This window comes from Lutjanus erythropterus, chromosome 8, assembly GCF_056507025.1.
Source record: "Lutjanus erythropterus isolate fLutEry1 chromosome 8, fLutEry1.hap2, whole genome shotgun sequence".
Classification (NCBI taxonomy): Eukaryota; Metazoa; Chordata; class Actinopteri; order Lutjaniformes; family Lutjanidae; genus Lutjanus; species Lutjanus erythropterus.
This window is the reverse complement of record NC_139324.1, coordinates 28,847,783-28,875,406: the sequence shown is the minus strand read 5'-3', so window position 1 is coordinate 28,875,406 and position 27,624 is coordinate 28,847,783. Positions and strand designations below refer to the sequence as shown.

The following is a 27,624-nucleotide window of genomic DNA, read 5'->3' as shown; positions in this document are numbered from 1 at the left end:
GTGTGAACATTATGTGGTCTATATTTCTCTAATAGTTTTGCGTAGTTTTGTGTTGAGTTGAAGCAGTTACAAACAGTGTTTTATGCTAAATGCTAACATCAGCATGCGAACATGCTCACAGTGACAATGCTAACATGCTGATGTTATGCAGGTCTGTTTACAAGCTTAGTTTAGCAATTTAGAATGCAAACATAGCAAAAATCAGCTAGGAAAAACACAAAGTACAGCTGAGACTGATAGGACTCATAAGTGTAGCAGGTATTTGGTCATAAATCAATGTATTTAAAAAATTAAAGTCTCAGGTGAAGGTAAATGAAATGTATCACCAAAGTCATATTTGGCTAACACTTTATTTTAAGGGATGCACATAAGACTGTCATTACATTGTCATAACCATGTCATGACACCTGCCAGTTCTTCTGTCATCTTTCATGAAAGCTGACATTGTTTGAGATGCCTTTGTCATGGCAACTTGACAGTCATCAAACTTAAAGACACATACGTGGTTCAGACCGTCATGAGACCGTTATAAGTGTGTACATTTTGGATTTGTCACAAGATGTAATTAAGTTTTATTACACTGTCAAATTCTTTTGTAATGGTGTCATGAATAATTTCCATGATAAATTTGTCATTAATTGTGAGTGCAGCACAAATTTGACTTACAGTGTTAGCTGATGGATGCACAGTGGTTAGCTTGTTTAACTGCTGTCTGCTGTTCTCTGTAGCTGGAATTAGCTGGTCACCTAATTAGCTGACTTAGCCCCAGAATGCTGGGAGCCAAATCCAGCAGGAAAACCACATCAGTACTGTATTCTTTGTCAAACTAGCCGCCATTCCTCTCAGAGTCTGTGCACGTTCCTGCTCCGGCAGGGACCTCCAGAGTTAGATAGATGTTGATGACGCTAGCATGGCCGGGGAAAGTGCCGATCAGTATTGCACATCATCAGTCTCATGCACACCCCTTCAAATAAAGTGTTGCCATATCTGTACCAGCCATCCAACCAATATTTGTAATATAGCCTAGCCTACTGGCACGAACTTTCAGTGACAAACACGAAGGGAAGCATGTCACTAGACTTCCCACTACCCTTGTTAGGTGGATGCTAAAGCTAACTTTGAACTGGTAGTGGTGTTATTAATGGTCAGGAATGACAAGAACAATGTTCTTACCATTACACTTTTACTTCTTGATCCACTATGATTGTCAAGCAGGTTGTGATTATCTGACCAAGGTGCCATCATTGTGCGGATTTATTACATGGTGCTTATTTCTGTTTCTGTTCTTTTTCTCTTTTACGTTTGCAGCTTAGCTGCATGTAATTCTAAATACTGACATTTTTATTCATGTCGGTAGCTACTGAGTATCCATGGTAACTGTTAACTTATTTTCTGTAGCAGTGTTGTATCTGTAACAGTGGTTTCTATCTGCAGGCTGACACCACCGACACAGAGTATAGACCGGCCAGTGGAGGACCACACCAGGAGCATCTCGACCTCCTCGAGGGCCCAGAGGCCAGACAGAGAGCTCTTAGTATAGCTAGTGTCATCACCAGCACAATGGAGGGTAGGTATTCTACACCATGGCATGAGTATCCTACACTCTTAGGAATAAGGGTCTCAAAAGGGTTCTTCTTGAAGGGCTGAGGTTCTTCCCAGAACTCTTTGCTTCTGATGAACCTTTTTTGCAGAGGGGGTTTGTCAAAGGTTCTTTGTAAGACTCAGGGTTCCATTAAAAACCCCTTTCATCCAGAGAACCATTTTTGGAAAGTTGTTCTTTAAGGACTGTTGACATCCTTGAAGAATATAATGGTTCCCGGTAGAACCCCCGAGTGTGTTCTAGATAAAATCCTTGGAATACAAGATGGTTCTTTGTAGAAGCCCCTGGGTGGGTGCTAGATAAAACCCTTGGACTATTAAAAGGTTCAGAGTAGAACCCATAAGTGTGGTCTAGATAAAACCCTTGGAATATTAAAAGTTTCCCAGTTGAACCCCTTAAGTATGTTCAAGATAAATATAAGGTTCCTGGTATAACTAATTAAGCGTGTTCTAGATAAAACCCTTGGAATACAAGATGGCTCATAGTAGAACCCCCTGGGTGGGTCCTAGATAAAACCCTTGGAATATAAAAAGATTCTTGGTTGAACCCCCTGAGCATTAGAAGGTGGAATGGTTCTGAATAGAACCCCTAGAGATGACTCTGGGTGAAACCAGTACACCATAAAAGGCTTCTCTGTGAAAACTCTCATAAGGGGTTCTGGGTGATACGTTTTACAGATTGTTGGTAGTATAACCCTTCATGCTGGGTTCTAGATAGAACTTTCTGAAAGTGTTTCATATGGAACCTTTTCAAAAAGTTACCAGGCACCAGGCTACCAGTAACCAAAACGGGTTCTCCCCATGGGGACAAGCTGTAGAACCCTAAAGTATAAAGTTCTTGTTCAGCCTTTTATGTCTAAGAGTGTGTCTTGATTATTTCTTGGGTATTGAAAAGATAAATGATAGTCTATTTTCAAATATGCTTTTTTGTTTTGCCATCTTTTCTGTTCATCAGAGCTGGAAGAGTCCAGACAGAAATGTCCTCCTTGCTGGTACAACTTTGCCGAAACCTTTCTCATCTGGGAGTGTTGTCCACTGTGGCTGGAGATCAAGAAGAAAGTCAAACTAATTGTGATGGATCCATTTGCGGACTTAACGATCACCATTTGCATTGTGCTCAACACACTGTTTATGGCCATGGAACATCATCCAATGTCCAAAGGTTTCAGCGATATGCTGGCTGTGGGCAATGTGGTGAGTGGACAGTAGAGTGTAGAGTACTGATTTTTTTTTTTTTGCAAAATAGATATCATGTTTATAAAGGGTCAATATATCTGTTTGTTTTTTTAATGAAGGTATTCACTGGCATCTTCACGGCTGAAATGGTTCTCAAGATCATTGCTATGGATCCGTACTATTACTTTCAGAAAGGATGGAACATTTTTGATGCAGTTATTGTCAGTTTAAGCTTGATGGAGCTTTGTTTGGCAAATGTGGTTGGCATGTCTGTTCTGAGGTCATTCAGATTGGTAAGTCTAAATATATAATATATAACCCCAGTCCAAAAAAAGTTGGGATGTTGTGTAAAACGAAAATAAAAAGTCTTTGCACTGTATTCAGTTGAATACAGGTCGAAAAGTTTTTGCAAATCATTGAATTATGTTTTTATTTTAGTTGTTCTTCACAATGTCCCGACTATTTTGGAATTGGGGTTGTAGTATATTTGTATACATAGTCAATATGTTCAAGTGCATTTTGAGTGCAGAAACATGTGAAATGACTTGCTTTTCTTTTCTTTTTACAGCTGAGAGTGTTCAAATTGGCTAAGTCGTGGCCCACCCTTAACACACTGATCAAAATAATTGGTAATTCAGTGGGGGCTTTGGGCAACCTGACGCTGGTGCTGGCCATCATCGTGTTCATCTTTGCTGTGGTGGGCATGCAGCTGTTTGGGAAAAACTACAAGGAATGTGTGTGTAAAATCTCTGACGACTGCACTCTGCCCCGCTGGCACATGAATGACTTCTTCCATTCATTCCTCATTGTGTTCCGAGTGCTTTGTGGAGAGTGGATAGAGACCATGTGGGACTGTATGGAGGTGTCTGGGATGCACATGTGCATCATTCTCTACATGATGGTCATGGTTATTGGAAACCTGGTGGTACATTATCATCTCTTATCGTCAATTCATGAGTCCAACTTGTCTAACTTTTTGATGCAGCTCTATACATACTTTGTTGTTAACATAGTACAATTCATCAAATGCACATGGCGGCCGTTTTCCCCTGATATCACTCTCAGGGTGGGAAGCTCAAATGATGTACTGCTCTGATCTGGGTTGTAAGTCATATAAAAGTAGAGAGTCTGACAAAATGTTTTAACATTTCATCACTTCCCAAATGATCTACAACTGAAAACGAAAAGGATTAATCTGGAGGGACATCAGGCCATATTTCAAGCTCAAATCTGATAACCCATTGTCTACTTTGAGATAGAGTTTGAGATCTGATGGGACCCAACAGGACAGTAAAGTTCTACCGTGAGACAGTAGTTAATTTTAGCATTCAACCACTTCAACCACTTCAACCCTAGCTATCATCATCATCATTACTGTCATACAAACACACACTGCCTAAGTGGTTGTAACACTTAAATGTTGGATGTAATGTGTATGAGCACTAGACAGAAATATGTGTTCCAGTGTCACATTACTGATGTACCCAGAACAATTTCTGAGGTTGGATGAAGGGACAGCAAGACAGCTAGCTAACGATACATTGTAAGCTTGATTACATCCAGTGTGTTTTACTTTCAGGCTCAAATAAACATGTCCGAGATTTGTGTTGATATTTCAGAATTTTTTATGCCTTTCCTAGTGCATCATCTAATTCTATCAAACAATAATGTTAGCTAGGAAGTGGTTGAATGCTAACGTTCGCTATGGAAGCTAATAGGTTATCAAATATGTTGATTTTCATTATCCATTGTCTCTCCCAACACATCCCCATGTCTGAATGCCAGAATAGGTCGACTGTCAATTACTATCACCCGTGGACAGCACCAGCAGCGACAGATTTGCTGGACCTTAACTACGTTACGTAGATCAGGTGATGTAACTCATGTGAGGTTACACCTTAAACGGTTGCAGTTAAGTTAGGTTTAGGCAGTAAAATGACTTGGTTAGGTTAAGTAAAGATCATGGTTTGGGTTAAAATAACTACGTTACGTATGTCACGTGACAGAAATGATGTCACTCACAAAATGACAGAGGTGATGCAGCAACTTTCCGCTTGCTTTTTGTTCCACACAGGACTCGATTCCCGGTCTCCTGGGTAAAAGTGAGGAAAGCCCTGTGCTTGTCTGAGCCATCCATCCATCCCACCTTCTCCAAATGCAGACTCTCACTCCTTATAATTTTCCTGTCAAACTTAATACAATGACAAGGGGGCACTGCCTAACAATAAACAGACATTTCAGCCAGAATTAGCTGCTTGCACTAATGAAAATATGCATGTTTTACTGGTGAGGACACACTAGTCTTTAAAGTTGCTGATCAATCAGGAGGGAAAGAAATAACAACCTGGAACACAGCAGTATGACATTTAAGCTTCCCACCTTGAATGTGTTGTCAGAGGCCACTGTGTGAATATGGTGAATAGCTAAAAGATATCAAAATTTTACATGAAGTTATGTCGTTATCTGATAGGTGCTGAATCTGTTCCTGGCTCTGCTGCTGAGTTCATTCAGTGCTGACAACCTGAAACCAACAGAAGATGAGGGCGACAACAGTTTGCAGATTGCCATTGCACGGATACACAAAGGCATTGCCTACGCCAAGTCCATGCTGCGAAGCAGTTGCAGCAGTGCCTGTCTCAGGAATAAGAAGAAAGGGAAAGGCGAGGACAAATCTCTGGATGAGCTCCACAAACCTTTAGGGCCGAATGGTGTCCCCAACCATACCATCAAAGATTTTTCTAAGAATGGCAATGGGGAAGTGACTGGAGTGGACAAAAATGGAGACAAGTACATTGTCTGCAGCAAGAGCGATGAATCTATAATGTCTTTCATCAACAATCCTACCGTGACCGTCACTGTTCCTATCGCTGTGGGAGAGTCTGACTTTGAAAACCTCAACACAGAGGACTTCAGCAGTGCCTCATCTGATCCAGCATGCCGTATGGTAAGGATGCTCATGTGGATTGGTCTAGTTGGTCTGTCAAGGTGGTAGAGATAAGTTAAAGGAGAAATCTGGAATATATTTATGCACTAAATCTAAACTAAAATGGCCATGATATGTCATCAAATTAAGGAAATACTGGTTGCTCCTTGGAAATTTTCCTTCTATTAGAATTAAAATTAATGCTGAATGTGTGCTGAATGTTAATATGAATGTGAATCTTGTAGAAGGAGTAGATGTCAGACAGGCAGTCACTGAATTCAAACTCCAGAGGGTATTTTCTGAGCAGTAGGTTGTTGTTATCCGCATAATAGGCTTGGCTTTAATTTGACAGTTAATTGACAGTTCTAAGCAGCTGAATAGCTTACATTGTAGGACATGACGTTGATTGTCATTGTCAAAGTATAATGTTGCGTTTGTCTTGAGCTTGTGTAATTTCAGTGTCCCTGCAGGATAGGATAGGGTCAGGGGAAACAGCTTGCTTCAACCACAGTATATTAGATAGAGATCCAGTCTATTTAATATACCATCAATGGCTTGAACTTGCTATTTGGACTTGTGCACTCATTTTTAAACACTAGGATCTTATATATTGCTTCTAAATAATGCTTCTTTAAAACCAAACCTTATCAGATTTATGTTTGTGATATTTGATGAATAACAAAGGATTTCACTGTTGGTTGTGGCTCATGGCGAACACATCTGTTGTTGTAGCTAAGTGGTCTGGCCTGTCGCAGTATCATGTTTAAACACTTTGCCTAAAGTCCATAGCAATGAGGCATGAGCACGTCACGTGACGTTTCCCCTGAAGAGGCCATACATACAGCACAACCCTTTAACAAGGAGAGGCCATATAGACAGGAAAATACCAGTGTGGAGATTACATTATGTGCCATTTAGGTCTGAGTGCTTGGCAGCAGAATGCTTCTCTTTAGGGGGAGGCTTTGATTTGTATTGGAGAAAAGCTTGCAGTTCAAAAGAATAAAAGAAAAACACTCTCTTATATGATTATTGCAGTGTTATTGTTGCATATTTACTTCTTTGTTTACTTTGTGAAATTTACCTTAACAAATTTTGCCTCAGCTTTAAATTATTTTGACTATAGGCAATATTTTATGCAAATATTTGTAAGCAAAGTCATTGTTATCGCTTGCTTGATGCTGTTTTACAGATGCTCTCAAAGACCTGTAAGAACTTTTAACTATACATTACAGTCATCATGGAGATTGCCTGCCTCATTTATAATAACCATCCAGTAACCTTTTTCTGAGATCACTCATCCTTCTTTTCTTCATTCCCCCACCTGAATTTGTATTGTGGCTAGTTCTGGAATATTGTTATTGATTCAAACATCAGTGAAACCCCCTTTTTTTTGTAAAATTACTAAAGCAACACATTAGATTTTCTTTCATTGAATTGATTATTTGGTTAGTCGAGTGTACTAATTCAATTTAAATTATGTTTTGTGTGGTTTTGCTTTGTTTTCTTTTGTTTTCTGGGATTTTGACAAAATTGAGAATGGTTTTTGCATCGTGACATCAAATCCATTGAACTAAAGTGATGTATTGCCCAACTAGGATATATATAATACAATATTCACAATAGGATGATAAATACACATTTTCTGATATCAGCACACACACAAAAAGGCTTTCAGCTAACCATGCTGTAAATAATTAAAAATTAAGCTCAGTATTCCAAAACAAGTATAACATTTAATGTTCCACAGTTTACTGAAACAGAAAAACAATGCATGGATTGAAGTATAAACCATCAACACATTGACTTCAGTGCTCATACTATATTGCAGTAACATGCTTACATCATTCCCTGCACTGCATTAGCCGGTCCCAGGACAGGCAAGTGCTCCTGCTTTCTCCAGGAAGGCATTCAAGCTGTTCTCATCCACCAGCTATTAGGAGACACACCCTGCAGAAAGCCATGCAACAACAGACTGAAGCAGAGACCATGTGTCTACTGTACAATACCACCAGCCTTTTATTTCATAGAACAGGCTGCATAGAACAAGTACTGTGCATATTTTGTGCCTCACTAAGACTGGGTTGCACCAACAAGAATTAATTTAATCTCAGAGTAAAGGTATTCAAAATCAGAATTTAGCAAAAATAGGTTTAAAATAAGAAATTCCAGATGTAAAATTAAGCAAAGCTCTTGCTCTTGTCTGATTTGCTTACCCAAATTAAAATAAATTAAAATAAATCTACATCCTGTCAGGACTAAATTTTGGCTTTTCTGTATTCCTTAACAAAATGTTACATTGTTTGCCAGCTAAAAAGTCAACAAAACGTTGCAATGTCTGCTAGCTAGCTGATAGATTAACAAATACATTACATAGCAAGCAAGTAAAAAAAGTCAACAAAAAGTTAGCTAAAAAGAAGTCAACCAAAGTTACGTCAAAAAAGTTGCATCCAAAATTTCCAACACATGCAAGGTGCATACTGTCTCCAGGGAAATATTATAGTATGCGAGCACTGGACACTGTGTTGGCTTAAATATCCCATAATACAGTGCAGTAGTGACAACAGCAACAACTTCATGACAAAGGCAGAATTGGTAGGTATTAGCTAGGCAGAATATATTTTTTAAATTAGTTCATTGCTGGCATGTTACAGCCAACTGATTTTGTTAAAACCTGAATGGAATGGAACCTTAATTAGTATCATTGATAACAGTCATGTTTACCAGATCATTTCATGTCCAAAATGGCTGCTGTGAAACAGGTCTACTGAGCTGAGGATGTCCCTGAACTTTTTTCGAGATGAGGAACTTGAATATTCTGCTCAATCCAAGTTTTAGTGCCATGTAATGCAATGTAAAAACTAAACTGAGATTCATTTAAATTTAGCATTTCTTTGTTTTGAGCTACTTTTTAAGTTTGATGCAATATAACTTGAAGTAAAATGGGTTTAAAAGTCAATCCTTGTTGGTGCAACTCAGCCTGAGGCTAAACTTTTGACAGTTAAAACAAGTCATGCTGCAGACAGTTGTAGCGTGCTCTTTTCTTAGATAATCTTATCTTAAATAAATAATATCAACTTTAATTAAAACATTACAGTTATAGTGACTAATTGGTGTCACCATCACCTTTGAACACAGAGGTACAACATTTGAGCTTTCCACATTGTATTGTCAGAGAAAAATGGCCGCTGTGTGAATATGACGACTTGACTTCTCCATTGATAAGCACTGACTGCTCTTGGGCTATCATGCTAGTGAGGGTGCCCTAATGTTGGTTTTCAGTTTTCAGAAAGAGAACATGCAGATGGCTTTTGTATCTACATTTAATCATAAAATTTGTTAAATCTTGTTGAAGTAAAGAGTGATTCATGCATGTTCTTTTTTTTAGCCATCACCCATTAATTCAAAATTGAACAGAATGCATGCGAATGATTCTTGTGAAGTCTTTCTTACCAACAGCCTTAAACAAGACACATAGTAGACATCTGTGTAACACTTTATCATAACCATCCTTAACAAAAGGCAATTCATAGTTAAATAAACTTTAGTTAACTGTTATAAGAATCAGAATAATCAGAAATACTTCATTTTTCCTATGGGGGTAACTAGTCACATCACATTTCAAAAACTAAAGATAAAATAACATTAACTGTAGCATTGTTAATAAATGGTCTTCATAATTAATTGCCATTTGTTTGTTTAACAGTGAAATAACTATTAACTAAAGTTTAGAGCCTCTTTGAAATCAGATGAAACTACAACAACTACCACATCATCTTCCCAGCAGAGGTTACAGTGAGTAGTGTGTTGTCCAAGTAAAAAGAAGCAGGAACAGATTTTTATTATTTTATTTTTTAAGTTAAATATCACTGTGGAAACACTACCACTTTTATCCACAGGGGCCTCCAAAGTCAACAAAATATGAAAGTTCCTTGGAGTAGCTTTAAAACAAATTATCATTTAGTAATGGTTAAGATAAAGTGTTACCAACATCTGTTTCAGTGGCAGCACCAATTCCTCATGTCTGTCTGTAAGTCTCTTGGTATTTTATGACTGTTTTTGTATGAGAAGAACTTGATCTTGAAGAGGTATGGAGTGCATGAGGTGTGTGGACAGACGGGCGCGCAGCATGTCAGCCCCTTACGTTTGCCATGGCTCTGTCGTATTTGCTCATCTAATACTGGTTTAACTGGTCTTCATATGCAGAATGTATACGATGATGACGACCAGTTCAGCTCCTCTGAGGGCAGCACAGTGGACGGTCTGCCAGGCGGGGAGGGAGCAGATTCTTTAGACTTCGAAGTGGAAGAATACATGGAACCTGACCCCTGCTTTCCTTACGGTGAGCACACTACAACCACTGCCGCCACTTACACTACTACAGCCTTGGTGTCAATCTGATACTGCACATTACACTGGTGAATCACCGTTGCTCGTTTGTCTCTGCTCAGGCTGTGTGCAAAGGTTCAAGTGTTGTCAGGTAAATGTCGAGGTGGGACGGTGGAAAATGTGGTGGACGCTAAGAAAGACCTGTTTCCGGATAGTGGAGCACAACTGGTTTGAGAGCTTCATCATCCTCATGATCCTGCTTAGCAGTGGAGCACTGGTAAGTCTGTGCTGGAAGAGAAATGTTGATTTTAAATGCTGGTCTTACTGCTTAATGCATTTATATATTGTATCTGACATCTGTTGTAAGGCAGTAGATTCTCTTTTGGGTTCAGTTGGTTTTCTTTTCAACACAGACAAGCCCAACACATAGCATATCTAAGTACAGAAAACAAGAAAGGAGAAAGTTGACTTGAGGTTTTTAGCTTTGTGATCCAGCAACAGTTGAGCAACCTGGCAGAAACTCTGCGAACTTTCTCCTTTCCTGTTTTCTGTATTTAAATATGCTGTGTGTCAGATTTGTCTACGTTGAAAAGCAAACAAAATTTTGAAAATAGTTAAAAGATGTTGCTGGGGGACCTGTAAAACTATATACACAGTTGTGGTCACGTCTTAAGTTAGCTACTGTTACCAAAACTATCTACATCAATCATTAACTAAACTGTGTCAACTGCGGAGGTCATCTGTGATATTCTTAATCCAGAATCTGACATGTCTGTATTTTTTAAAGTAAAACTTTGATCCCAAATTACCTACTATATTTCACAGAGGTCCTGTTATAATATTAGCCTTGTGCAAAATAGGGCTTTGGTCTGTTTTCACTGCTATTTTTTGTTACACATGTAGAAAATTTCTCATTCTATGCAAAGTAAGGTATAGATTCTGAATAAGACGTATTTATATTATTTTTATTTATATTAACAGTTAATTAGTCACTATCATTTTCTTCAATCACAGGCTTTTGAAGACGTCTACATCGAGAGGAGGAAGACCATTAAAACAATTTTAGAGTTTGCAGACAAAATCTTCACCTACATCTTTATTCTGGAGATGTTGCTGAAGTGGGTTGCATATGGATTTGCCAAGTATTTCACAAATGCCTGGTGCTGGCTGGACTTCCTCATTGTTGATGTAGGTTTCAACACAGAAACACACATACATTTTTTTTTTTCGACAATTCTTAGTTTCAGTTTTATTATTCTTATTCTTATTTTATGACGGGACATATGTGTGTGTGTGTGTGTGTGTGTGTGTGTGTGTGTGTGTGTGCATGCATGTATTTTAGGTCTCTCTGGTCAGTTTGGTAGCTAATGCCATGGGATGTTCTGACCTTGGGGCCATCAAGTCTCTGAGAACCCTGCGAGCTCTGAGGCCCCTGAGAGCCCTGTCACGGTTCGAAGGCATGAGGGTAAGACTCGCTGGATATCCCCGCCTGCTCTGAGTCAATGTGCACTGTCTACCACGAGCACTGTAGTGATGCGTGGGCCGCACTCATCCGATCCACCATGAGAGCCAATCTGACCGCAAAAATTTGTGTCAATCAACGACCCGAACCTGCAACTAACTAACCATCTTTGTGAATTATAGTAGCACAGTTGTCAGGAATATCTTTGATATTTTTTAGCAAGACGACCTGCGCATGACTACTGCACTGGTACAGACTGGGGCACAGACACTCTGCAGTCTGATGAAGAGCAGCAGAAAGCTCTGTGACTTTGCAAGACCTAAAGAAAAGATACCCCAAAATGTGTTGCATGAAAATGAAGCATTCCTTTTCATTCCTCAATCCTCTTTCTCCAGCTGTCATTTGTCCTCAGCGTTGATAAAGCTGATTCCATAACTTTCTTTTTCTATATTACCATCAAAATATACACCAGTGATGCAGGATTTTAACTAAAGGGATAGTTTGATGTTTTAGGAAATAGGTTTATTTGTTTTCTTGCTGAAAGTTACACGACAAGTTTAGCAATAAAGAAGTTAAACACTGTCACTGTGAAAAGGCAAAAGAAATCTGACTAAAACGAAAGTGCAAAACCAACAAGTTGTTGTTTCATGAGGAGCTGTGTGCAGTGACTTCCAGAAGTCTACATTGGCTGACAGGAAACACTTTGAAAAGTCACTGTTCCAGGCATGAAAAATACGGGTTAATAGATTTTCCTATATACTTATATAACCCCTTTCAATCATTACTTAGAAGTGAATGTAGGTGTCTGTATCTGCAGAGACCCTGCAGCTCTCTGCAGATGCTCTGGATGTTTTACCACCCCAAAACATCAGCATCTGACATCCTGGCTATGAGACTCAACAATCAACTGTCTTGTTGCAGCAAACCTCTAGCAAACCTCTAAGTCTAGAGGATTTTATCCATCCACTGAAGCACAAACTTTACATCTTCATTGTTTAATATTTTGAAATATTTCCACACAAAGCTGGTGGCAGACGTGTTGTGTGTCTAATTCAGGTGGTAGAGACACAAGTTACTGTATAAGAGCATTAATGATCAGAGCTGTTTGAATTCTTGGCACTTTTTGATTATTAACTAATTAATTAAAGCCTGTGTGATCTCAGCTGATAACACGTAAGAGCAACAAAACATACTACCTCGCATGAAAATTAAATCTTAAGAATAATGTAACACATGCTATGACTTTTATTTTCCTTTCTTGTCAAATGCCAATGAAATTGATTAGTCTGTGACTATTTTACAACTGCATTTTTTCCTGCTTTGCAAGACTGGGGGGGTCACTGCATCCCCAGCTTCAACTTTGGGGGTCATGAAATCCAGTGCCTTCCCTGTAGATGGTGCCTGTGAACACAGATGTGGGTAAACTCTGGGTTTCCCCTCATTGATTGATCCATTTGATCTGAAATAGATGAGTAAACTCTCATTTCAAAGAGATGGATAAAATCAGGTTTACCCTGTCTACGCCCCTCAATGTGTTTTCTTAGGATTTAAATAAATAAAGTGATGATATCTCACAGATTGATATAGGGTGATGTCTCTAACTCTCAGCAAGAAAGCAAATAAGCTGTCAAACTATTTCTTTAAGTTGCACTATGTCTGTTGTGACAGCAGTAAAATAATATTTTTGTCTTTAATATTTCATCTCATACCATTACAACATTTTGCTCTGCAATGCAAGCATGGTCTAAACAGGGTTTGACAACTTATGTAACTGAAGGGGGAGGGTTGGTCGGCTGCTGAAATCAATGTAGCATGTATTGATCAGTTGCTTTCATATTGTGGTGGTCTAGATTTGCAGCACTGTTAAGATGATGGTCTTTCCTCACGTGGCAGCCAGTGAATTCCCTCATTTGCATGAACAGCTTTCCATGTGCGTCAGTTGGGCTGCATTAGTTATAATTTTACTGTTGTGGATATTGTTTGCTGGGTTCTTTAACATGATTTCTTCATGTTTGTTTTGATTTATGTTTCTGTTTACAGTAAGCAAATATTGTGGTGTCGCCCAGCCTCTACAAGGTGTTCTGTTTCAATGTTTCTCTAAAATTTAGTTGAAACCCATTAAAAAATCCACTTTTAGGTAGATAGCATCAATCTCCAGCCTCCTCTCCTAATTCTTTTCCCGTCCTGACCATGCAGTAACTGTTCTTCAGCTTTGGTGTTAGACATAGCCGTGCTTATGTTGATGTGTATCACTCTTGTGTTTTCCTTTTCTTACCATTACCATTAGTATACAGCATTGTGCATTTATTCTACATGATTTGATCTTCACCTGCTGCACAGATGGGTAATGCTTGTGTGTTGGTGTGCAGGTGGTTGTCAATGCCTTGCTGGGAGCCATTCCTTCCATCTTCAATGTGCTGCTGGTATGTCTCATCTTCTGGCTCATCTTCAGCATCATGGGAGTGAATTTATTTGCGGGAAAGCTCCAGGGGTGCATCAACATAACTACAGAAGAGCCTTTCCTTCCATCAGAGGTGAAATTCAAGAATGAGTGTGTGTACAGTGATGCTCGCTGGAAGAACCTCAAAATCAACTTTGATAATGTTGGCTTGGGATACCTTGCACTGCTGCAAGTGGTAAGCAGCTGAGTGATTCATCATTTCTGAGTGTTTATTGGTAGAAAATTTGAGAAAATTGACAGTGATGAAAATATAAAAGGGCGATTACAATGTTTTTCTTGGATATTGTTAATTTCCATACAGGCTACATTCAAGGGCTGGATGGACATCATGTATGCTGCTGTGGACTCTCCAAACAAGGTAACTCAATATTCATGTTTCTTACATTTTTCATCAAAATCACAGTGATCCTCCACTCATAGAAATTCAGGGGCTAGCAAGAACCATAAAGGGTTCTTCAGCATGTCCTCACACAAGAACCTGTTTTTGTTCCTGGTAGAAACTTTTATAAAATGTTACCTTTCAGAGAGTTCTACCCAGAACAGAACATGAAGCGTTATACCTAGAGCCATCTGTGAAAGGTTTCATCCAGAACCCCCTATAAGAGGTTTTTCAGAGAACCCTTCTATGGTGTAATGGCTCTACCCAGAACCCTCTCTGGTAGTTCTATTCAGAATCTTTCCATATTCTGAGTGCTAACAAGAACCATCCCAGGTGGTTCTACCAGGAACCCTTTTATATTTCAATTGTTTCATCTCAATTCCACTCAGGGCTTTCAGCAAGAACCCTTTTAGATTCCAAAGGTTTTCTCTAGAACCCACACAGGGGCATCTAACATTAGTGGATGGTCTGGGTAGTTCACGCTATAAGTTCATCTGTGTAGCTAACGTTAGTGTTAGTGTAGTGTTAGTTGTTGGTATATGTAGCTAATGTTAGCAGTTAGACTATGTAGCTAATTTTATTGGTTGGTCTGTAGAACTAACATTAGCAGTTGTTATGTAGCTAATGTTTGTAGTTTGACTGTATAGCTAACATTAGCAGTTGTTTTGTGTAGTTAATGTTAGTAGTTAGACTGTAGAGCTAATGTTAGCAGTTGTTTTGTGTAGCTAATGTTAGTAGTTAGACTGTGTAGCTAATGTTAGCAGTTACTAGTGGTTGGTCTGTGTAACTAACATTAGAGGCTAGTCTCTGTAGCTAATGTTAGTAGTTAGACTGTTTTGCTAATGAAAGGATTTTCCCTCTCTCTCCCACCCAACCCTAACATATTGCTGGTACAAAAAGTATTACAAATAAAATGCTAATACATTAAATAAACATTGATGACAGTAATAACAATTATAAGAAATCCAAAAATCTGACATTTCTGGCATAATTCTGTTCAATAAAAACCCACATAAATCTTACACACTGGACCTTTAATTTTCTCTTGCTTTGACATATCACTTGCAACTGACATATCACTTTAACATACTAATGTCTCCATTTTCTGTCACTATTTTAGCCAGGGGAACAACCAGAGTATGAGATCAACCTGAAGATGTATATGTATTTTGTTGTTTTCATCATATTTGGAGCCTTCTTCACACTCAATCTCTTTATTGGTGTCATCATAGACAATTTCAATCAGCAAAAGAAAAAGATAAGTATAAAATATGCTAAACAAAATCTGATATTTTTACTTTTTTTTTTTTAGACGGCAGTGCAATATTTTAAAGAATTACCATCAGTGTCTCTTTCCGCAGTATCTCCTCATCACCTTTGCTGTTATTTAATGTGCCTCATATCCGTTCTTTACCTAGGAGGTCAAGATATTTTCATGACTGAAGAACAGAAGAAATACTACAATGCCATGAAAAAGTTGGGGTCAAAGAAACCACAAAAACCTATTCCTAGACCATTAGTATGTAACTTTAATCTTGACAGCATCCAATCTGCATTACAGATCAATACTATTACTTTGTTCCACAGCACCTAAAATGCATTTTTGTTTCTCCACCTTGTGTCTTTTTCAGAACAAAATTCAAGGATACATCTTTGACTTCACCACAAAACAGGCGTTTGATATTGTGATAATGGTTCTGATAGTGCTTAACATGGTAACCATGATGGTGGAGTCTGCTGACCAGACAAAAGAAATGACAAACATTCTCTACTGGATTAATGTTGTATTCATTGTCATCTTCACTGGAGAGTGCTTGTTGAAGATGATCTCGCTTCGACATTACTATTTCACCAATGGTTGGAATGTATTTGATTTCATCGTAGTCATCCTGTCAATCATTGGTACGACTCATCTCTGTTCACTGAAATGCTCAAATACAAACCTAATTCCAAAAAAGCTGTGATATTGTGTAAAAAGTAAACAAATAACAACAGACTTGTATTCAGTTGAATACAGCACAAAGACAAGATGTTTAATTTCATTAATTTCATGCTGATTAACTTCACTGTTTTCTGTAAAAGTTTGCACAGGGGCGACAAAAGACTGGGAAAGTTGTGAACTGCTCAAAAAAAAACAAAAAAAAAACACCTGTTTGGAACATTCAAAAGTTTAACAGGTGACCTGGTAACAGGTGATAGTATCTCAAAAGGATTAGTCATTCAAAAGCAAGCAACTTTGTGAAAAACTATGTAGACAAATACTTGAAGAGCAAAGTTCCTCAATTATACCATTGCAAAGAATTCATTTAACAACATTAAAAGATTCAGAGAATCCAAAGAACTCTCTGCACATAAGGGGGCAAGGCCAAAAACTAACATTGAATGCCTGTGACCTTTTGTCCCTCAGGTTTTGCAGCATTAAGACCCATAAAACTGGTAGAAAGGACACATGCTCTGTTGTAAACACAGTCTGTCACTGCATGTACAAATGTTAAGACTCTACCATGTAAAGAGAAAGCAAGACAATTCTGCAAGACACATTCTGCAAGTGTTGCAATAGTGAGGAATCAGGTACTAGACTGGCCTTCCTGCAGTCCAGACCTGTCTCCCATTGAAAATGTGTGTTGCATTATGAAGTTAAAAATACAACAGAGACCCCGAACTGTTGAGCTCCTGAAGTTATATATCAAGCAAGAATGTGAAAGAATTTCACTTTCATTCCTGAATGCTTACTGAGTGTGGTGAAAAGAAAAGGGGATGTATCACTATGGCTGGGTATTGGTGCTCAGTACCTATTGATTGAAATAACCCAGTACCAAACTTCTCTAGTCAAATGATACCTGCACTCAATCTTTTTATGGTATGTGGACCTAGAAAAAAAAATTACTATTTGTATGGTTTTTTTCGCAGCCAAGCATTGCAAGCCCCCTAAATAAAGAAGAACCTTTTAGAAGAAGTATCAAATGAATCACTTTATTGGTATCGGTACCACTTTAAGGGTACTGGTACTGGTACTGGTATTGGTATTGGTACTGGTATTGTAATTGTCTAAGTGATGTTTAGCCCTGTTAATCACAGTGGTAAACATGCTCATGTCCAAACATGTTGCAGGCATTAAATGCAGAATGTGTGTATATTTACAAAGAACAATAAGGTTAATCATTTTGAACATTAAATATATTGTCTTTGTACTGTATTCAAGACAATTTAGGTGGAAAAGCTTTTGCAAGTCACTGTTTTGGAATTGAGGTTTAGATTACAATGATTTATTCTTGTCAATATACATGTATTGTTCCAGTTTGTTTACTCTGTTTTGCTTTCTTTCCCAAGGTATGTTTCTCTCAGATGTGATAGAGAAGTACTTTGTTTCACCAACCTTGTTCAGAGTCATCCGATTGGCTCGGATTGGCCGCGTCCTCCGCCTTATTAAAAGTGCCAAAGGAATCCGCACACTCCTGTTTGCCTTGATGATGTCACTTCCTGCCTTGTTCAACATTGGTCTTTTGCTCTTCTTGGTGATGTTTATCTATGCCATCTTTGGCATGTCAAACTTTGCTTATGTCAAGCGGAGAAAAGGCATCGATGACCTTTTCAATTTTGAGACATTTGGCAACAGCATGATCTGTTTGTTTCAGATCACCACCTCAGCAGGGTGGGATGGCCTGCTAGATCCCATTCTCAGCAAATATGAAGATGATTGCAGCAATTCTACAGAGCATCCCGGCAGTTATGTTAAAGGAGACTGTGGAAATCCTCCTGTGGGAATTGCCTTCTTTGTGAGCTACATCATTATATGTTTCCTGATTGTGATAAACATGTACATTGCAGTCATCCTGGAAAACTTCAGTGTGGCCACTGAGGAGAGTGCGGACCCACTGAGTGAGGATGATTTTGAAATGTTTTATGAGGTCTGGGAAAGGTTTGATCCTCATGCAACGCAGTTTATGGAGTACAATAAGCTGTCAGAATTCGCAGATGCTCTGGACCCACCATTACGCATAGCCAAGCCTAACAAGATCGAACTGATCTCTATGGATCTACCCATGGTGAGTGGTGAACGCATTCACTGTCTGGACATCCTGTTTGCATTCACAAAACGGGTTCTGGGCGAGGGTGGGGAGATGGACATCCTAAGGGGGCAGATGGAGGAGCGTTTCATGGCCTCCAATCCTTCCAAAGTGTCCTACGAACCCATCACTACCACCCTCCGCCGCAAACAGGAGGACTCATCAGCCGTCGTCATCCAGAGAGCATACAGACAGTATGCAAAGAAACATGCAGCTGTTAAGCACCCTGTCTTTTCTGATGATGACATGCAAAAAGATGAAACGATCATTGATAAAGAGGATCTTGTCACAGACAAACTCAAAGAAAATTCCAGCACTGATAAAAGCGAACTGACACCTTCGATGGCCCCTCAAACTTCATGTAACAGTGGGACAACAAATGGAAGAAACAAATACGAAAAAGACAAAAGTGAAAGGGAGGTTGTGAGCAAAGATGTCGGAGAGCAAGATATATAAAATAACACTGGAGATGCAACAAAGACATTTTAATTAATGACAAAATGTTTACAATCTTTGAAAGTGACTAAGACATCCATTGGACTCTTCCTCTTCTTTAGTGTGGATATCTATGGCAAACTGACCATGCTTACTTGAGTCTAAAGGTTGGTGCCTAAAGTGCAAAAGTGGCTCATTCAGGCTGTAGTGGGACCACTGTGGCTGTGTTCAGGAGCTGTTTGTGGGGATGGGCAAGTGTTCTGAAAGACACATTAGTTAATGCTTTAACTTCTATTGCAGCTAGTTCTGCTATCCAGTGTCTTGAATTATTGTTATATCACTGACTGTTGTATTACTTTACCTGCAGTTATAATGTTATTAATTTAAGAATTCTTAGTTTGTTTAATTGACTTTTTATACAGTTTTTTTTTACTCTTCAAAAGGGTTTTCCCGGGTTGTTCCTTCAGGGGTAGTCTTTACAACGAACAGCGTTGCTTTAAGGCCGGTCTTGCTAACTGATAGCACTTAGAATACTTGACAAATCCAAGAGACCATGTTGGAGTTGCTGCAGTTAACTAAAAATGTGTAGACCTGCATGAGTGTTTCTCCATGATTATGCATGCTAGACTGTAGCTCTCTCCCTGTCCATTACACTTCATTATGCGAAGTATGCAGTCAGGACATAGCTGTTTTTTAATACATTGCAGAAACATGACCTTAGCCTACAGTCCAAACAAATCCAGCCGAGTGCGTCGATTATGTTTGATTATCAGAGTCAGAGCAGTAACACTTGGCAGATATACTTTGCACATTCAGTTTTACTCAGTCAACAAAATCATGCACATAGTTCATCTCAGCCTGCTCTCTGCTTACTATGTATATTTACAATATTGCTTATTATGTACAAATTTTTATCATGAAACTGTGCTGAAAACAGTCTTCAACTGAAAGCTTGTCTTTCAAAGCTGGAAATTCAAGAAACAGCCAATGTTGTTTGCACATTGTAACTGACCCTGTTATAAGTTACCTCTCTCAACCACAAATCTCTCCGTTTGTTGTAGGAGGAGGTTATCTGTAATTTTGTCCATTTGTGGGATGGCAGCATCAATTAAAATTGCCATAGTATGCTAATTTTCAAGCTAATACTTTTGGGTTTCTACTAGAATAGGTTTACATATTGTCATGCTCAAAAACTAGGCTATAGCCTCTGTTTGAAACACCATCCATTTTATCTCCTGACACTTCCTAATTCCCACCCCCTTTTCACTCTGTGCTCCAATAACAGTTGAGCAAACTTGGTACCAGGCAGAACTTCAGTCATCTTTACTGTACTTAAATATGCTATGTGCTAGGCTCAAGCTACTTAATGTTGGCAAAACACTAGCTAAGTAATCTACATCAATTGGTAGACAGCTAGTCAGCTGGACTTTTGCTCTGTAGAAAAACACTAGCTAAATCAATTGCTAATCTACATCAATCATTAACTAGCTATCACATCTGATGGCTAATGTTAGCAAAATACTGACTAGCTAGCTTGCCAATCCACATGAATCAGATGTAAGTAGGTACTTAATGATTGATGTAGATTAGCAAAGTATTTAGCTTGTGTTTTGCTGCAGAGCAGAAGTCTAGCTAACTAGCTGCCTAACAATTGATGTGCATTGGTTGAGCTTATGTTTTGCTAACATTAGCAAAAGATGTCACTTTCACAGGTCCAAAACTCCAAAATTTGGTTTTCTTTTGAAAATAGACTAGCTTACCACATAGCATGTCAAAATACAAGAAACAGGAGAGAAGAAAGTTGACCAAGGTTCCACCAGGTACCAAGCTCCCTCAATTATGCAAATGTGTTACATAGTGATGTCACCAAGTAACGTATCAAAGGCTGGCTTACAAATGAGTAACTCCCTCAGGCATGCACTTTAGTCTTTGTGATTTTGCAGACCTTTTACATGCACAAAAAAAATATATATATAGCACATTAAAGGAAAGGGGTAAACCCAAAAAGCATAATATGGCCACTTCAAAAATGTTTTGACTCCAAAATATAGGTCTCCTCCATGTGTCCACCTTTTCCTCTTAATGTCTGTTTTCATTCTAAGGTGTGTTTGAAGATGAACCTCAACATGTATACTGTAATGATTATGAAATGATGAGGTTTATGGAACAATTATTATTTATGACCGGTGATATGAAATCAAATTCTCCCCGTTCTCCTGCGTCCAGGTAGACAAGGATATTATGCACTCAGCAGGAGCCGTGAGGTGAAAAGTGTAAATGCTCATGAAAACTGTAATAAGGACAAAGCCCTGTGTTTGATTACTTGTGATGCTAAATGATTCTGCCATCTAAACATCTAAACTTTATTCAACCATCATTAACTGCATATTTTTATTTGGAAATGGGGACCGGAAAAAAGGGTAGCTTTATGTTTTTGTGCGTGTGTTTTTTTGTTTTTTTTTTACAGTTTACCTCTCAATTTTTATCATGATAAATATCTAAGCTGGATGAAAGACGGTTCAGAGTATTGGGTATGATTGTCTCAAGGACATGGCATCACACATCTCATGTGCCCTTTGCTGTTTCCTACATCTGTTTACATTTTATAGTGGCAGTTGTGTTACTTTTTTCAGTTCTTCCCCATAGCTATGACATCCACCCTGAACTGTGTCACAACTACATCTGTTGTTCCATGTTATAAAAGTATAATTCCATTCATGTAAGTATATTTTGCATGTAATTAAAAAGTTCAGTACTTACACTATACTTTATGCATAATGAAAGAATGTTTTGATTACACAGAATTTCACATCTCCCATCATTCATATTCATAATGCTTGTAGTGTATAAATAAACTGCATGCAAGACACTCTTATAACCCATTTCACTGAAACGTCAAAAGAATAAAGGTTACATGTACCTCAAGTATGCGTAAAACATTTATTTTACCATGCTATATAAAAGACTTATATACATTATGAGGTCCAGTTTGAGTTCAGTGTCTTTCTTTTTGAGTTGCCTGCTCATTATGCTTTGCTTTATGTAATTTGTTTTTTCCTGTAAGAATAAGCCTGTTATCATAATGTTCAGATGAAACTGTGTACTTCTTATGTCTGTCTCTCTGTTAACTGTTCTATTTTATCTTTCAACACTCAGCAACACTTGTTTTTATCTTATCTTTTTACTTGAACTTAAAGTAGATTGAAGTGTTATTGAATTAATGCCTTTCAGTTTAAGATTCATATTGTTATCAGCTGATTATTCATCCGATGTTCCAAGCAGAAAATTTATATTCAGTCATAATTAAAACAAACATTTTAGTCGGTTGCTCAGAGCTGCTAGTCCGGCACACAAGAGAGCAGCTGTTTGTGAGGGAGCTTTATTATTATCTACAATGTTTAGGACCCGAGCTTCTCTGCAACTGTGTGCTTCATTTGTCTTTCTGTTATGTGCAGGTACACTATATGCCTTGTTTATTCATGCAAAGTGCTCACATTTCTGGACATTTGATGTGATTTTCTACATTTCCTACACTAAATGTATAAAAATGTGCACAATTTTATTCACAGGAACCAATACAGAGATCCTAGAAATACATTTTTCTTAATATTACCATTTTGGTAACACTTTACAATAATCACCATTAATAAATGGTAAATTGATAATTAATAAAACTCTAGTCAAAAGTTATTTGATTACATTTTTTTAATATTTCTTGCTAACAAACATTCAATCAATGTTTATATTTTAAACATTTTGAAAGCAGTTTATTAAGCAGTTGACTCCTCCTAAGTCCCACCCCTTTTTGCTTCAGTTCTTAAACCTAACCAAGTAGTTTTGGTGCATAAATTTAAAGTATTTTTTGCACCTAAACCAGACCAATTAGTTCTTGTCCCCTAACCTAACCAAGTAGTTTTTTGCACCTAAACCTAACCAAGTAATTCCGGTGCCTTAACCAAGCCAAGTAGTTTTTTGTGCCTCAACCTAAGTACTTTTTTTGCATCTAAACCAGACCAATTAGTTTTTGTGCCCCAACCTAACCAAGGACTTTTTTGAGCCTAAGCCTAACCAAGTAGGTTTTTGCACCTATAATAATCAAGTAATTTTGGTGCCTAAACCAAACTAAGTTTTTTTTTGTGTGTGTGTTTTTTTTTTTTTAGCTTAAGCCTAACCAAGTAGTTTGTGTACTCTAACCTAAACAAGTACTTTTGGTGCCTAAATCTAACCATGTAGTTTTTTGCACCTAAACATAATCAAGTAATTTTGGTGTCTAAACCTTGCTGTGGCATTAATCATGTGTTCAAAAGACTTTCTGTCCGTGTGTTACATATTGCTCCTTTTATATCATGCAGACAAGGATTTTTGACCTACTTGGGTGAAACTGATGAGTAATCATCAGACTGCTGTGATTGCTTTCAGTCAAGCGAGGGGATTTAATTTTGAAAAATGGATCTAAAGCACTAACCACATTTAGAGGCATTAAGCATCAGCCTTTACAGTTACAAGCTTTATGACTGTTACAATGCCGATTGCTAACCACAATTAGCATTAGTGTCATTTCAGAACCTGTAAAATGCTGAAGTTATCAGTGTCCATCTAATGAGCACTTTAACTGTAAATGGTTCAAATATTGATTTCTTGAATCCCTTGAGATATTGAGAGCACTTATGAATGTATGACTTCAAATAATCCTGAGTGACATGACAATTAGTAAGTACACATTTCGTCAAATTGTAGTCAGTCCTGGCCAAGAATGGAGCTTCAGAGTGAAAATGTGTGCAGGTTTATGACATTTTCCTTTCAGTGTGCAGTGTGATTTAGCAAACATCTGAGCAAGAAGCCAGAATCTGGTTTCTGAGTGTGCTTTGTGGCTCCTGCCGGAAACTATTAGCATCTTAAGTGGGTGGAACATTTTTTTAATTATTAATAACAGCCCAAATATTCATTACAGTTCGACATGGCTTTTACCTATTGCGGCTGCTGAATCCTGAGGGCAGTAAACAAGAGACTGATGGCAAAGTGCTGATTATTCCTGCCATTCAGTCTCACTGTGATAATGTGATTATCAGTTTTTGCCACACCCACTCACAGTACTTTATGGCTCATGGGGTTTTCTTGACAAGCAAGCAAGTCAGCAAAACAATTCAGCTGTCTTCGAATAACGATCGCATGCTCCCGCAACATACAGCTACACATTATGACAAAAACAAACCGGCCAATTATTTCACACATTCTTGACAATTGGAACAAATCATGTCCTACTGAAACCCCCCCCCCGCCCAAAACATTAAAATTATTAATACCAACACTAATTCAATTCTTTTGTGGTGAAAATGTATTCTTTAAGGATTTACCTATATGAAATTTGTGTAAAATAATATATAAATTTATGGTTTATAACATGTTTTGGTTTGCTTTGTTTTTTAAAAGTTTTTCTTGCTCTGTGTCAGAAAATACTCGTCTCAGATGAGAATTCACAGCATCAAACAATTAATAGACGTGTTAAATGCCTTTAAAATCTAAAATTAACAATATTTACGTATGACGTAGGATTAAAATGTGCTATTATAATTATCTTTGTTTGAAAATCAATTTTTCTATGTAAATGTTGTCTCCCAGATTTCTACCAACTCTGTCTGTTTGTACAAAAATATGATTTAATCAGGTATAAAGAGGTTTAGCCAGACCCTGAGCTCCCCTGTCTCACTCCATAGTTTTAAAAATGCAAGAATACTACTCAAGTACTGGGTAGCTTTCTGTTTTTCAAGAAATTATTGAAATAATATTGCAGTCAGATGCGTCTCAACCATCACAAATCAGCTCCATAGCCCTTCTTAATCAAAGCCAAGTAAGAATTATGGTTTAAAAAAATATGCATTTTTATTAACATTAAGAAGACTTTGCAAGACATCAACAGATTTTCCATTTGACGGAGTTGACTTATACATTAATTAAATAATGTAATTACTGAGAATTTGGCTGGTTGCAAGGTTTAATAGCCAAGAGTTTGATCTTTTAAAATATATTTTTAAGTAAGTACAGTTTTGTCCTTTTTCTCATGAATGTATCATTTACATCAAAAGATCCTTATTCTTTTTTAAAATAAAAACACTTTACCTATAATGTCAGTGTAAGAGAGCCAATGTAGTGTGAAATGTGTCTTACGACTGAAACCAGCACACTGCTCCACTGATGGCAACAGATGGGGTTACAGATTGCCTTTTTTTTAATGACCAGTAAATCAAGAGTGATTCTGCAGATTCTCCTTGCCGGTTGCCCAGCAACATGACATCAAGCTCCTTTGTTAGACTGCATTAGGGTGGAAGGTCGGAAGTTGGTCTGCCGTCCCCACCCGGGGAGACTTGCAAGCTGGGCAATAATATGTGGACATGTTATATGTGGAAGGATGTGTGTTTGGCTGGGGCTCTCGCCACTGGCATGCATGGTGGAGGGGCAGGGTGAAAAACAATTCAGAGGGAAATCTGAGAATGCTACCCATAACAGCTCTGTAATTTTATTTGCTGTAGATAGATGGGAAGAATATCCCATTAGATTAGGTGGTGGTGAGTAGCCCCCTACCTTCCCAGTGTGCTAATAGACACACAGACAGACACACACACACACACTCGCTTTTTTTTTTTTTTTTTTATCTCAACCACTAAATCACACACACTCGTTCAAGTGAACCACTCCCTCACTAACTCACAACAATACACACAAACGCCACAGTTTACAGACACATAGAAATCCAACAGAGAACTGTGTTTTTTTCTGTTTACAAGAATATAATTACTGCACTTATGAAATAAAGAAGAAGAAATCAGTGACCATCACTGTAATATGACACCTGATATTTATTTACACGGGTAAACTAGCACATGCATCTGTACCAGCAAATTTCAAGCAACTTTTTTTTTATTGCAACATGTGGAAAAAGAAATAAAAAGAGTTCATTAGCAAATGAGCTGCTTGTATTATTGGGCATGGCTCTTTGATCAATAATGGTCTGTACAAACCACAATGGATATAGCCATTAGAATGCTATAGCACTACATCCCAGGGGGTACATATTCCACAGTCTTTCCTCTAATAGGTTTTCAAATGCATTCTTTGTAAGTGCAACAACACATGCAGTATTTATTGCTCTCTCTAAGTACAACACCTTCCTTATCTACCTACTCCGAGTACTATTGAAAACAGAATTTATTTTGTTTGGATTGATGGATTCATAAACACCAAAATAGTTCGTATTAAATAGACAATGTCAATTACCACGTGTATTTCTTCTGGTAAAATAACAATGCGGGTTCAAAGCTGTGAGCTAAATTGTGTGATACAGCACACAGACATTTCCCATTGCTGCACATGCTCAGAGCTCGATACCAACCTGATTTACTCTTCCATTGATGTGCGCTGCAGAGAGTAATGATTATGTGCCAGAGTTAGTGCTAAATAGTATCTGACAAGGCATGGAAAGGTCTCTCTTGGAACAGTTGCACCCATGCTGGACACTGGCTGCTCCTGCCATGGACTCGACGCTGTAGACATCAAAAGTTCATACTTAACAGTCAATGCTTGGTGTTGCATAACATTGAGTGACCAATTACCACTGGCTGGATGGAAACATGTTTCCACTACGCATGGTAAACTATGTAAAGATGTGTAAATAGGTGAAAATTTTCTTGTTTCAGTGAGTTGAACAATAATATGAGGTTGCACTTTATTTTACAGTACACTAATAAAATGGAACAACTTTGTATCAAATCAGATAAAATCTATAAATATGTTATGCTCTATTCAGACGCCATACACCTCATGGTACACAATAAAATGTAACGAGCCATCTAGAACTAATGTGTTCTTTATTAGACAGTATTAGATCCTTTATTAGACCCTTATGAGACTTTTTAAAGGGTCATTTGGGACACATGACAACAGAACTGTATTGTAAACTAAAGTGTATTGTTACAATTGGACCCTTATTAGACTTTATTAGAGGGCAAGTGTGGAGGAATTAGAACAGAACTGTACTGTAAACTAAAGTGAAGTAACATATCTGTTTCTTCCCCCATTTAAAACAATATGTGAAGTTGTTCTACCAGGTAAAAGCCAAAATTGTGGCTGCACAGACTTAACTGTAATACTAAAGGCAGATAATTTGATATTTGATCAAACAAGCAGATATCAGTCTTGGCTACTCTGCCAACTGGACAAGCAAAAGAAGGTGTGTCTCAAGTAGGAGATGTGTGATTTCTCTTTAGTTTATGTTACACCAGTCGGATGTATGAAAGAGGTGTGGAAAGTTTTCCTCCCTGTAATCACAGAATTTCTACTGTGCAGCTGCACTGACTCAGCATCACACTGTTTGATCAATTGCTTTCCCTTAAAAACAAATAGAATCTATTGTTTCAAAATAAATAAATTTAGTTTATAGTACTGGTCTGTTGTAGTGAATGAGGGTCTAATAATGTTTTTTTGTCTAATTTAATACAAAGTACAGCTTGTTAGGTCTTATTAGTGGACTGTGACACAACATGAAAACAAAAATCAGACAGGATGTTGACATTACCTTTAAATGTATTTCTTAGACTGTGGATGGTAAATTGTGTAGGTCTTGCAGAAAGGCAGCCCAACAACAAGCCTACTGACCACATTAATCAAACCACTGTGAGTGCAAAGCTCAAATCATTTCCATATATTCAAAGTAGGTTTAACTTTTACATGCAATATGTCCTAACTCTAAACATGATAACTTATAAAATCAAGGCGCACAGTAAAACACACGCAAATCCTCCT

The 27,624-nt window shown here is 37.9% G+C and overlaps 1 protein-coding gene across 1 annotated transcript in view; it reads left to right on the top strand.

The window, feature by feature from the left end:
- The window catches only part of scn1laa (sodium channel, voltage-gated, type I-like, alpha), a 33,442-nt gene extending 14,047 nt beyond the window's left edge, over positions 1 to 19,395 (top strand). The window contains exons 12-26 of the mRNA XM_084725204.1: positions 1,435 to 1,567; positions 2,555 to 2,793; positions 2,895 to 3,068; positions 3,344 to 3,700; positions 5,246 to 5,719; positions 9,902 to 10,037; positions 10,147 to 10,301; positions 11,039 to 11,212; positions 11,367 to 11,489; positions 13,856 to 14,122; positions 14,249 to 14,305; positions 15,447 to 15,584; positions 15,741 to 15,845; positions 15,958 to 16,228; positions 17,657 to 19,395. Of these exons, the coding sequence (XP_084581330.1) occupies positions 1,435 to 1,567; positions 2,555 to 2,793; positions 2,895 to 3,068; positions 3,344 to 3,700; positions 5,246 to 5,719; positions 9,902 to 10,037; positions 10,147 to 10,301; positions 11,039 to 11,212; positions 11,367 to 11,489; positions 13,856 to 14,122; positions 14,249 to 14,305; positions 15,447 to 15,584; positions 15,741 to 15,845; positions 15,958 to 16,228; positions 17,657 to 18,849 (3,996 nt within the window). The 3' untranslated portion in view covers positions 18,850 to 19,395. The remainder of the gene's footprint in view (positions 1 to 1,434; positions 1,568 to 2,554; positions 2,794 to 2,894; positions 3,069 to 3,343; positions 3,701 to 5,245; positions 5,720 to 9,901; positions 10,038 to 10,146; positions 10,302 to 11,038; positions 11,213 to 11,366; positions 11,490 to 13,855; positions 14,123 to 14,248; positions 14,306 to 15,446; positions 15,585 to 15,740; positions 15,846 to 15,957; positions 16,229 to 17,656) is intronic.
- Positions 19,396 to 27,624: the final 8,229 nt, after the last annotated feature.